Source organism: Glycine soja, chromosome 17, assembly GCF_004193775.1.
Source record: "Glycine soja cultivar W05 chromosome 17, ASM419377v2, whole genome shotgun sequence".
Classification (NCBI taxonomy): domain Eukaryota; kingdom Viridiplantae; phylum Streptophyta; class Magnoliopsida; order Fabales; family Fabaceae; genus Glycine; species Glycine soja.
This window is the reverse complement of record NC_041018.1, coordinates 39,516,607-39,529,406: the sequence shown is the minus strand read 5'-3', so window position 1 is coordinate 39,529,406 and position 12,800 is coordinate 39,516,607. Positions and strand designations below refer to the sequence as shown.

The 12,800-nt window shown below is 34.6% G+C and overlaps 1 protein-coding gene and 1 long non-coding RNA gene across 5 annotated transcripts; one reads left to right on the top strand and one right to left on the bottom strand.

Annotated features, from left to right (window-relative positions):
* Positions 1 to 781: 781 nt before the first annotated feature.
* Positions 782 to 10,772, bottom strand: LOC114393337 (transcription initiation factor TFIID subunit 4b-like). Of its 3 annotated transcripts, none has more exons than XM_028354635.1 (15): positions 10,471 to 10,571; positions 10,061 to 10,132; positions 9,845 to 9,950; positions 7,174 to 7,715; positions 6,905 to 7,006; positions 5,589 to 6,515; positions 3,367 to 3,485; positions 3,173 to 3,260; positions 2,923 to 3,058; positions 2,746 to 2,801; positions 2,615 to 2,671; positions 2,391 to 2,531; positions 2,199 to 2,264; positions 1,859 to 2,123; positions 782 to 1,363 (listed from the first exon to the last, which is right to left on the bottom strand). In XM_028354635.1, the coding sequence occupies exons 1-15, from the start codon at positions 10,555 to 10,557 to the stop codon at positions 1,197 to 1,199; spliced, it is 2,931 nt and encodes a 976-aa protein (XP_028210436.1). In that variant the 5' UTR covers positions 10,558 to 10,571; the 3' UTR covers positions 782 to 1,196. The 3 variants fall into 3 exon arrangements, with proteins under 3 accessions (XP_028210436.1, XP_028210437.1, XP_028210438.1); XM_028354636.1 differs by lacking the exon at positions 10,471 to 10,571 and adding an exon at positions 10,628 to 10,772 and having other exon boundaries at positions 1,024 to 1,363; XM_028354637.1 differs by lacking the exon at positions 10,471 to 10,571 and adding an exon at positions 10,628 to 10,769 and having other exon boundaries at positions 1,024 to 1,363; positions 10,061 to 10,226.
* Positions 10,773 to 11,622: 850 nt separating this feature from the next.
* On the top strand, positions 11,623 to 12,138 carry LOC114392136. Of its 2 annotated transcripts, none has more exons than XR_003662250.1 (2): positions 11,623 to 11,908; positions 11,991 to 12,138. It is a non-coding gene; the product is annotated as an uncharacterized LOC114392136 (long non-coding RNA). The 2 variants fall into 2 exon arrangements; XR_003662251.1 differs by having other exon boundaries at positions 11,982 to 12,138.
* The last annotated feature ends 662 nt before the right edge of the window (positions 12,139 to 12,800 follow it).

Here is a 12,800-nt window from a genome sequence, read left to right as displayed (position 1 = left end):
CACAAGACAATCAAAATCTCCCTATTGTATAGATATACACCAAAAAATTATTTAAGCATATTTTTAATTATAAAATAAGTTAATTCCATCACTGTTATGCAAACATTGCATTCTCCAACACAAAACAACATAAAAAGAAAAACGATGAAATTTAAAATGTTAGTTATTATTAACATTTTCATAACTGTTTATCAATCAATACGGTAGCTTATTGTATTGCTAGATACCACATGTAATCTCAATTTTAAAACACTCGGCCTAATTTGCCGCTAAATGAAAGAGCTAATGCTAAAATTTGAACTGTACCATAGTTTACATGGATATAGTTCATTAAACAAATCCTCAATCCTCCTCCCTTTGATCATACTTTTCAAATCTTATTACTAAGCTCAAAACAACAAAGCAACCACCCTATCCACAAAACAAGAGCTTGGACAATTTACCAATTGACTTTTCAAATTTTGAGATTGAAATAGCATTTTGAATTACCCTCGAGTTAGCTCGATTAAGCTGCAGGACATAAATTGCGAGTATACAACTTCGATTTTCCACAATTTATTCTGTCCCTTTCCCTTTCCTATTCTCTTATTCCCTCACCTCCCTCTTGCAAGTCGAACCTCTCATTGGACCAAAACACACACACACACACACATGGCATTTTGAATGTTTAAAAAGTTATGTCGCTGTATGTAAAAGCGCTCCATGCATGGATGTGGGAACTTTAAACCCAGCTAAAGAATAATGCTACTTTCGATGGCTTGCACTAACAAATGTATCGATATACAGCTACAACTCTGGCTCAATATTAGTTTAATAGCAAATTTAAACAACAATGGCGCAAGGTGTTAGGGGTGCTGTTGTGTTAGTAGCACCACTGTAGCTAAAAGCCTGCCCAGTGAGAGGTTTCTGTTTAATTGCACTAATTTCCAATTTTACCAAGTGACTATACAAAAGAATACACACAATGGAACCAAAAACTAGGCAAACGTCTCACAAGCCGATCATAAATAAAGGAGAAAAATCAAATTCAACAGGTAAATTATCCCGGTTATGTGAAGTGGAAGTCAAAACAGCCGATTCCTTCTTGAGGAAACCTTTCAATTTCTGTCAGTCAGCAAGCATAAGAGAATAACTTAATAAGCTCAGCGACAAAATTAAAAAACCAAGATCCCCCCTAGGTACTTTGCTTAACTTTGTTAAACTGGGGCATCAGAATGAATTCTCTCGTACAAGCGATGAATGAGTGGAGATTTAGACATGTGGGGTTCCCTCTCCAGGACTGCAATCACATCCTTTACAGAGATGCTTCGAGCTACTCTAGTTTGAGATGCCATGGCATGACTCCTCCCAAGTTTTCTAGCCACTGTTGGAAGAATCAAAAGAGCAAAACAGCAATGAAATGATGCACAAACAAATAAAAAAAAAGCACCAATTTACTTGATTCAAACCAATAACCAACATAGCATCTCTGCAACATAACGTTACTTGAAGCCATTTTGTGGGCAACATTAATCATTTAGTAACAACAGGACAATGGCAAGGTCGGGGAATCATTCAGTTCAAAGAAGTGGAAACTGGAAAGAGTAGGATACTGTACAATCTCTAGATATTTATCAAAACATTTTCAACTAAGTATAGAATATCAGGCAAAACATATGCACTAGTTTTTTCATTCTATATGAATGAGCTTTCTGACAATGACAGAGTCCACTTCCTTCTATTCTATCTTAATTTGTTTTATCCACATATATTAAGAAACAGCATTTGGATCGTGAATAACTAAAATTGATTTCTATCTTGCAATTGAATAATTTTACAATGGAAATAACAGGAAAAAAAAAGCTTAAAGAAAACTCACCTGAACTTGCTATAAAAGTAGATGAACCTTTTTTCTCCCCTTCCTGATTATCCTTTGTACTTCTTCCAGATGTTGATAAAGATTTGCGGTTCACATCTTTAGCTGGTTGAGAACCAGATGACACATCCACCCCCCCTTCACGTTTCTGCTTGGCTTGCTCAGCCATAAGTTGCCATTTTGACATCATGTCATCTCCCCCATAAGCAGCACGAGCAGCAACATTTGCAGCATTTGTCCTCATCTTCTCATCCTCTTCCTTGTTCACCTGCAGCATATTATAAATCGCAGAATGAATTTCAAATGTTGACAAAGGTGAAGTATAAGAATGAGATATAAATACCTTTGTTGATTTACCACGGCCGTCGTCCTTCTCCTTGTCACCATCAACTCCAGTATTGCTGTCAACCTATAAATGATAGGCACACAAGTTACAAATGAAAATAAACAAAAAAGACATGCATGGATGGGAAATGTGCATGAACAAGGTTTTCATGTAGTCAGTAACTCAAAAATTCCAATATTTGGAACTCACATTATGTAGTTTCCTAATCTTCTCTGCTTCTGCCTGTTTTATATCCCACTCTTTCCTTACTTTCCTATTTATTGTCATGATTTGCTGCCGAACATCTGAAGTGACAACAGTCCGATGTCTTGTTTTCTCAAAATCAACCCTCTAGTAGAAAAATTCTTGTAAGTAGAAAATTTTATACAATTATGAAAGACTATTTGTGGGAGCAGCTACAAAAATCAATTGACCTGTTTTGATATTCTAATCAGGTTACTTATCAGCCCACGCATCCTTTCCTCCACACACTGAACATTTACTCTGTCATAAGATTACATGTAAACCAACTGCAATGAAAAGTGAAAAATTGCTTGAATCTTACCAGTGACAAGCATTTCTCCACATCATTGCTCATACCCTTCAAGCCACACTTGGCCACTGGCAGAGTAACAACATAAAGCAGCCATAAGGTTTTGTATGCCTAGCACATATCTAGATCAGCTCAAAAGGAAAGAACTAAAACAGATGGAAAAAGGTATGACACAAATAGGACACTGACTGATGTCAATTAATTTTTTTTGCAATGGAGCTTTCTGCAAGATCAGCCTTTCCTCTTCTTCTTGCACAGCCTTTCGAGAAGCTTCTGACACTCGACTATCCTCTTTGGGCCCTGAAAATAACTGCTCTTCCTCTTCCTGTAAAAAGAAAGAAATATTACAAAATGACTCCCAGATTTTGAGGTAGAGGAGTAAACATTCCCTACTTATTGAAACTATATGACTTAGTTGAACATTGGCATAGTATCATACCCTGAGGTCAACTCCACTAACAGCAGTGACATCATTAAGTTGTTCAATGCTTTGTTCTACAGATCCCCCAGAAGTTTTTTGTTTTTTACTGTAGGATAAAGGAACATTATGTATATATTGAAATGAGTTAGAGATTAAGAAATTAACCAATAAAATAAGTTATTCATGATCCAGTAGAGTAAGACGTGACTCACTTTGCAGGAGGAGGTGAGGAACCAAGTGCTTCATGTGGTTTCTTTTGGGCAGCAGCAGGCTTTTTAAGAGATGTCCTTGCACCAATTCCAGAAGCATTTGATGGGATCTGAGTGCTTAGCTGATGAATTTCAGAAGTGGGGCAAAGGAAATTACGCATCAACAAATTTGAAGATATATTTATAAACATGGGGCATGCTCAGTGCAAATAATATTTTGGTATTTAAAAAAAATGCATTGAAAAAGCAAGATGAGTTAGTATTTACCAGTAGTAGATTCTATTAAAAAACTAAAGTTGGAGCCCAAGGACATGAAATAAAAAAAAAGCACAACATATATATCCTTGTCATTCTCCATTGCATTTTGCAATACATTTGTGATGCACCTCATAAATTTGCATAAGAAAACTGGTGAATCAGAGGTTTCTTACACAACCATATATGTCGAGGTGAGCAATTTTGCATACGATAGGTTAAAGAGTCAAATCTCAATGCTAAAAAAATTGGAAATCAAGATTGATGATGGGCCTAATAGGGCAAATTAAATCAATCAAGGATTAAAATAAACCTAGCCACTAACATGCAGCTTGTTTTTCAACTCAGATTTGGTTCAATAATTTGAGCTCACGAGCAAATGAATTTAGCATGGGCTAAAATATATGGCTTGTTTAAAATATGAGCTAAGCATAAGCCACTTAGTGCTCAACTCATTCGCTCATGAACTGACATAACATGCACATCTTCAGAACATACACATTTATCACATAAATTATTTGTCATGATCCCTACTATCCCAAAAGCTTAAGTTGTTAGGTAAAAATATGCGAATGGTTTTATATGTAACATGCCCCCTCTTGTAAGGGCTTCCATGCTTGAAGCGTTAATAATGCTCAAACACACCATAAATTGTTCTAAAATTTAACTTTTTATTTAAAAGATTATGGACACCAAGGATCAAACTAATGATCACTTGATCATACAGGATTTGATAACATGTCATGAATCATCTATTCCAAAATAAATCACTGGGAGAAAGTACATAAATCATTTTCTGAGTATATAATAGCTTTTGATCCATTGAGTGAGTTTTATGCAATCTGGAACTCCTTATTTGGGTCATTAAATGTTGAGAGTACACTTGGCTTAACCCAATTGAGCTCATTGTGTGGACTCAAGTAGCTCATGACTCTAACTTGAGCCAAGCATGAGCCTGGAAAATTGGCTCACAGAACAAGTGAACTGAGAACTAGGATAAAAATGTATGAGCAGTGCATGAGATTGCCTTAGTTCAGTTTGAAATATTTACTCATGTTCAATCTTATGCTCACAGACAGTGGAGCTTCCAAAAATATCAATTTTTAGTCCTGTGTTCCAAATAAGGAAAATGGCAAGAACATAAACCTAAGACCAAATAAACACCATCACCTATAGATGGAAAATTATAAAAACACCCCTGGGATGGAACTAATGAAATTAACTAAGTTCCTAACAAATCTCAAAAATTAAGATCTGGTAATGATAAAAAAGAATATAAATCAGCCCCACGATTATAGTTAATTAAAACAGAGAAAACAAAAGCTAGGAAAAAATTTTATCTTTGAAGTTGGCTTGCTTGGCACTGGTACATCCTGTGGCAAACTGTCAATATATATATATATATATTGCATTATCTGTGAGCTAGATACAAGTAAAATACAAAATAAAGATGATTTTGAACAGGGTTTTTATTTTATATTCATTAATTGTGGTTTACAAATTGGGGATTTTTAGTTTTTCCAGTTAACTCAAAACTTAATTACAAAAGGGCTTTCAGAACTACTAGTGAAAAAGATTATTTGTTAAAAAACAATTTAACAAAAAATGAAATTTCCTGAAAACATATCTGAGAGAACTAATGTTTCATATATACAATCAGCATAAAATAGTACTAAAGGATGCATTATGCCCATGAGAATAAAAAATATATTTGAGCACTATCTATGCTTACAAAAAACTCAATTACAAAAGGGTTTTCAGAACTGTTAGTGAAAAAGATTCTTTGCTACAAACAATTTAACAAAAATGAAATTTCCTGATAACATATTTGAGAGAACTAATGTTTTCATATATACATTCAACATAACATCATACTAAAGGATGCATTATGCCAATGAGACCAAAGACACATTTGGGCACTACTTGACCTGCAAATTAGACAAGATCATATACAACGGTCTCAAACTTACCGAGACACCCGGGCCTAGTTGGGTCATTACAGAAGGGGAAGAAGAACTTTGTGGCAGCAAGCCAGTAGATGTAGGAGGCTTGCTTGGGGGTGCTGGAAGACCTCTTGAAAATTCATCCTTTACAGTTCCTTGACTAGCACCACCCTGTTCAAGCTGAGCAGAATTAACAGAAGAATACCCATGCAATTTAGACAAATTATGCCTATTTTGCTGCTCAGTAGACAAGTCACTAGGTTCCTTTTTGACATAAGAAACAGATGACAATAAGCCCAGATTTTGTTCTTTGTTTGTTGATGGTTGCCAAGCATTTTTAGTTTGTTGAGACACTGTATTGTTTACAGCAGGAGACACAGATCCACCTGGCAGTCTCTTGGGGTCATTGAAAGAATTCTGCTGTTCAAGTTTTGACATACCAATTACATTCAAACCATGTGTTGACCCACCTAAGTGATGATTTGAACCAATACTTTGATACGAAATTTGACTCATATGTGAATCATGCGATTGTGATTTGATAGATGAAGTGGAACTACTGGTTGTCCCAGAAAAAGGGTTATAGTTACCACCACTATTTCCATATGCTGATGGGAAATGTAGATGTTGTTGCTGCTGCTTATTAAGCCCTTGTATGTGAACTGATGTTCTTTCTGTTTCTTGAGCAATTTTGTTGGAACTGGAAGATGTCAATTGGCTTGGTTGCAATCCTTGAGATTCTATTTTAACATCTAGTTCCTGAGATTTTCTAGCATTGCTCTCCATAGCTTGGCCAGCTGAAGAACCCATGCGAGATTGGTCAACGGCAGCATTCATACTTCTCTGATGCATCTCTGCTAAAGCATGGGGATCATTCAATTGGCTTGCACCTGAACCAACAGTTGGCATCCTCATAGGGTGCTGCTGCCCAGCAGATGCTTGATTGGGCCTTGTCTATAATAGTATGAAAACATGAATCTTAGCATGACGGTGACATCAATACCACTCCGGTTTCAAATATAAGCAAAAAAATGCATTGGGTGTTGGTTTTTAATATAAGCAAATCTCAACTAATTTTACTTCATTTAACGAGACCATCTCCAAAAAAAAAACCCTTCATTTAATAGGGGTCTTGATTCCAATGACTCCTTATTCTTGATCAAATTCTAATGAAGGACACTTTAGGAAAATAACTGATTTTTTTAATTGAGATTGGTGCAATGTTGTTAACCAACTTTCTTAGTTAGTGTGAAACAGTTTTTTTTGCTTATATTTAAATCTGGAGGGAGTATTTAAGTGGACCAATAAAAACCATCCACAACACAAAACATGTCTCTTACTACCTGTGGTTGCACTTGCACCTTTGCTAATGCTAATCTAAGCATCTGATCCCCTACGATACCTTTCATGAGCCGCACAAAACTGTCTTTCGGTATTTCCTCTTTCTAGAACAAAAAACAATAAAATAATGAAACACAAAATTAGTAGCATACTAGCATGGGATATTTGTTTATAAGCTGGTCTCCTAGACTATCATCACAAAGACTAAAACTTAACACAGAAAGAGAGGGGGGCAAAGGACCAGATAGCAAGATTGGATTGGAAAACCCACCTTCAATTTAGCAAATAAAGTTTGAAGTTGCATGGCTCTGTCTTTGGCAAGTTGAGGAAGCAAGATGGGTAGCAACATGCCAAATGGTACTTGCTTACTAGTACTACGATTTCCTTGACTACTTGGCTGCTCAGAGACTGTAGCCTGTTGATTACTCATCTGCTGCAACTTTGCATACTGAGATTCACTGCTGGGGTTATGATTCTTTACTACCTCATTATTAAGAACTGGATCTTTTCCAGAATTCTGAATTCCAATAGCTTGAGAATTGTGGAGGGAAACTTGTAAAGCTGGTGCTTGGTGACATTCATCTTGAGATTGTTTCTGTGATAAATGAGGATTATTTATGTCCTGAGAAGTAACATGATGTAGTTGTTCCGCAAGAGATCCATGTTGCTTCAGCTCCACCCCAGATGAAGGTTGATCTTGCTGTTGTGCAGTTTTAGATTCTTGCTTTTGACAGTCAGTTTGGCTGTCATGGTTAGAAGTAGGCCACTGTGATAAAGATTGACTTGATGTATTATTGCTTCCTTGAGACAACACTGCAGCAATTATAGATTCGTAGAGAATGAACACTTGTCACTTGATAAATCACAAAGCAAATATTAAAAATCACATGACCCAACACTCAATTAAATTTAGAACCAAAACTAATATTTTCCTATTAAGGTTCAACTCCAACAAAGCTTGTTCTTTCAAGGGCTTCAGAGAAGAATTACTACTTCTTAGTCAATTATTTGGGGGAACAAAACCAGAAAGCGAAATGCAGCTTTGTTTCAGAATCATAGTGCTACAGTTATTATCCAGAAGCAAATGATGGTAGTAGTTGCAACTTGCAAGAAACAAAGAGGGAACTATTATTTATATTGCAACGGTCACACAATCAGCTCCCGAGGGGTTGGTTGGTCTGTGACTTATTATTGTTTGATCCAGGAGGTGCTAATGCCAACTCCAATAGCAAAGTAAGTTCCAAGGAATGGGACTCCTGGCCACCATACTTCTAGCAATGGGATCCAGGGGAGTTCTTTCAGAAGCTACCAGGCAATCACTCAAACCTCCAATGCCAACTCTAATAACAAAGAATTTAAAGGAATGAGACTCCCAGTCACCATACTCCAAGCAATGGGATCCAGGGTAGCTCTTTCAGCTACTACAGGGCAACCACTGGAACCTCCACCTTGACAAGCTGATTCTTATTTTGTTTTGGGGGCAGGGGATGAGTGGTGGGGAGGTTATTGTTAGGCATTCTTATGCTAGACCACACGAGAAACATGAATAAGGGAAGAATAGGGATTTATTTAAGCTATTACAAACACATGACATGCCTACAAGGGAACACACATGGAACTGGGAAGCAATGAGGTGAAGTTAGATGGTGTGTGGGATAAAAGGGAATAGGGGGAAATGTGATTGGTGGGCTGTTTTTCAGTGCAAATTTGGAGGTTTCAGGCCTTTCAAATAACCTGTGATATCTTTCCTTTTTCTGTTATGTAGAATTCTAGAGACCCATCTCTACGTAAGGAGTTAGCCTCCATATTTTCATAAAGAAATTCGATATCCTATCACTGTGATTGGGGAACTATCCTATTAGCTGCAGTCCAGCACTTGGTCTTCTATCAATAGGTAGAGCCTCAGATCTAGAGAACCATCAATAACCGGTAATAGGGAATATAGGCTCCGGACAATGAGGACCATAAAAGAAAAGCACAGAGTGCAAATTTGGGCTGCAACAACCTTACTTATGATGTATGGAAGATGAAACACAAGGGAGGAAATGGGAAGAAAAGGGGTATTAGATTAAGGTATTGGTAGGAAGGGCTGGAGGGGATAGCCAAGTAGGCACCTCAACTAGCTTACAGCTCTATTTTTCTTTTCCTGTTTGAGAGAGATCTATGTTCCAGATTCACCCTGTTTACGAGGTCATTCAGTTTCAGTAACAGAGTGAATTTTAGTTCTGATTATCAGCTCTATCAACAATGCTGGCAAGAAAATTAGCAGTCCACAAAAGCAACAAAAATCTAACCACACATATACTTTGCTGAAGTAAGGGCATAATGATAATTTGATATTGAAGTCGAAATACATTCAGTCCATATACTCCCTCCAATCTCAAATATAAGGAAAACAAACTGATTCACACTAATTAAGAAAGTCAGTTAACCACATTTAATTTCACCAATCTCAATTAAAAACTTTTTTTTCTCAACTTAACTTTCATTGGAACTTGGTATTCGGAATAAAAAAGAGTTATTGGCACTAAACCTCAATTAAATGAAGGACATTTTAGAAATAGTAGCATTAAATAAGATAAAGTTAGTTGAAATTTTCTTATATTTGAGACCAAGGAAAATGTGTTTTTTTCTTATATTTGAGATCGGAGGGAGTATTAACTAGTAAAACATCTCTTGGACCTTCGTAACTAGTCCTGGCCAAATTCCATCCAAAGAACACATAAAGGATAAATGGAGATATCAACTTGAGGCAGAGTTAATTAGCATTCATCAACAACCAAAATTCTTCAGTGTTCAAACATAAAGGTTTTTTATATCATTTACATGGGCTGAAGACTTTGAATAGAATAATAAAAAATAACAACAACGAAATCAAATATTACAAGAATGAGAGAGAGATTAATGATGAAGAGCAAATAATGAATAAAATCGAGACATACCTGCATCTGAGCCAGAAAATTGTGAAGTAGACACATCTCCTCCTATATCTCTATTTAGGGCAGCCTGGAAGGCTTCCACATCCACCCCTGAATGCATTGCTTCATCCTGTGAACAATCAAACACAGTGGAAGGATAAGCAAAACCCCAATTCAGTAAGATAAGATCAAAGTTTTTCTCCTTTTTAAAAAAAATAATGAAAGAAGAACGGAGTAAACCTCGTCATCTTCTAGAAGCTTCATGATAGACGGGTCCATAGCAACTTCACCGCACTCGTTATCTCTGTTGCTCTATTTAACCAAAAAATGAGATCAGAATTTTTCTTCACACCATATCAGTCTATAAGCATTCTGACCACATGTTCTACTTCTACAGTTCTACTACCTAAACATATACAATCACATAATAGATTTCAATTAATTTCACTGTAAAAGGGGGGATTCCATGGTGTCACGTTAGTTAGTGTGGTGAATAGGGTTATTCACGAGCTAGCAAGCATGCTCCAAATTCTAAACATCTAACGTTAATTCATCAAACACATGGGGTGCGAGTACGAGACCTAGCAATTATTGGTTTGCAAAAGGCCCAATGATATACAGAGAGAGAGAGAGAGAGAGAGAGATCACACCCGAGAAAGAACAACGATGCTATTGAGTTTCATGGTTATGAACTTATGATATTGACTACGCATTCCAAAGTTACGCGCTAAAATCATACTAATTTCTAAATTACAGAGAAAATTGAGAAGAAATGTGAATGGAATAGGTTGAGTAATTGCAACTGACCCAACCAAGAGAGAGCAAAAGGAACCAAGAAAATAATTGTCCTACTGAACTGAACAGGATTCGCGAACAAGGGATGATCAAGACTCGAAGGATTTTGCATTTGTAGTTTCGCTTTTGCTCAGGACAAATCCCTTTATATACAGGGAGTGTCAATTTTACCATAATAACAAAAAATCACTTTTTTATAAGGAACATCAGAAATCACTTTTCAAATATATATATTTTTTATCTTTAAAATTCAAATAAGATGTTTTTATTTAAATTTAAGAAAATAATTTCAAAATAAGAATTTTATTAAAAACATATACCATTTGTTTCTTAAAATAAGTAAAAGAATATTTTTTTAAAAAAAATAACTTAGACAAACGTACTAAAACATAAAATTATTTATTTTATTAAAATAAATACTTATTTTAATAAATAAGTTTAAACAAAATGATCATATTCTTTTATGTTTTTAGTTTTTACTATCAAGTAAATGTTTTAACTTAATGTTTATCATTTTTCAATCCTCATTTTTAATATTTTTAGTTTTAACTTTAAATTTTAATATTTTTTTAAAATTGTCAATATTTAAAGATAATATTATATCACAATATTAAACATTTAAAGTAAAACTAAAGTATAAATATAAATACAAAAATATTTGTTTATTACAGATTTTAATTATAATATAATTTATATATTTAAAATATATTTTTTGATAGGAAAATATTTATTTACTATAAATTGTAGTTATATAAAATAAACATTTATCAAGTATAATGTATAGAGTAAAATACTAGTTATCTATAACAATATATAATAGAAATATGTGTACATATTTTTTAAGACATTTTTACCCTTTATTTGTCTTTATATCTGCACACGATATATTCCAAGGTTACGGAAAACAAAGATAACTACAGTACCCTTCAATTTTATATTTTGGTTTACAAAATTTTTATATTTTATCCATTGAGCACTTCAAATGTAAGTACCCACCCTGCTACGTGGGGATTCAGGTTCTTAATGCTCAAATAAAAAAACGGATATATACTAAATTCGAGTTCTCTATTTTCTCTCACGCTTAAATCCTTCTTCTCCACAGTTCTTTTTCCCTCTATCCATGTATTTGAAGTTTTGCAAATCTTCATCCCAAGTCACTCTTAGACACGTCTCAAATTTCAATTTCCTTATTTGTTTATTACTAATCATTATTTTAATTCAACAGGCCTAGCAAAAGATATTCATGGCATATGGATTTGGAGACTTTCATTGTCAGATGAACACGGGACATGGGTATTCCACCTATTTTTTGTTGTCAACATAATGTTTAATTTTATGGATTTACTACTTAACAATTTTTAGTTAGGTATTACAGGAAGGAGATTAAGCAATAAACGGGAGGCAAGTTGTGGAAGAATTCTTTTTCATCTTATTTGTTTGTATAAGTTGTTTATGTTATTTTTTTGTAACATGATTGAAGAATATATATATATATATAAAAGGTGTTGGAATTCTTTTTACAATTCACGTAACAGTATTGATACTCCTAATAAGTTTTATTTTATGTCATCGGAATTTGCCTAACTCAAGGTAAGTTAATTTTCATTTGAAATATTTCCACTTAATTTTTTTTCTCTCATTTTTCAATTTCAAGCCTTTTTTTCCTTTCTGTTTTGGCTTGAAATTGTTCTCGAGGTCGTTTTGATACCACAATTTCTCTCTGGATTGGTGGATATTTATTCAGAAAATGGAGAACATTACATTCAACAATGTAAACCTTATGGACAATGAATAAGAAGAACTGTCTTTCAATTGTTTATGTTTATTTACTTCTTGGGTTATTTTGTCACGTAAGAGAAGAGAGAAAAAGTTGAAACACCATTTCCATGTCTTCTATTTGCAGTTCAAGTGAGATTTTATAGATGTAAGTTTCTCTTAAACTAAATTACAAGACAAACTGCTTTACTTTTTACCCCATTTTCTAAAGAGCAACTGCACTATCTCTTCTGTTAAAAAAATCGCATTGTAACTTTCTTCCTTTAATTTCTAGTTTTTTTATCCTTGCCTTGCTTTTTCTCTCTACCAGCGTTACAGGTGGCCTTTCCTATTTACAAATTGTTTATTTGTGACTTTTACAATTGATTGATTCTTCTCTCAATTTTTTATTTTTTTTTTTAAAAAGTCA

Bases quoted from the DNA above. Each gene is read 5' to 3' on its own strand.
- LOC114393337 (XM_028354635.1), bottom strand. From the start codon at position 10,557: ATGATTTTAGCGCGTAACTTTGGAATGCGTAGTCAATATCATAAGTTC. The intron at 6,516-6,904 runs GTAGTAAGAGAC...ATACTATTATAG, and splicing joins AGGTGCAAGTGCAACCACAG to ACAAGGCCCAATCAAGCATC. The intron at 2,532-2,614 runs GTCAATTGATTT...TTTTTCTACTAG, and splicing joins TGATTAGAATATCAAAACAG to AGGGTTGATTTTGAGAAAAC.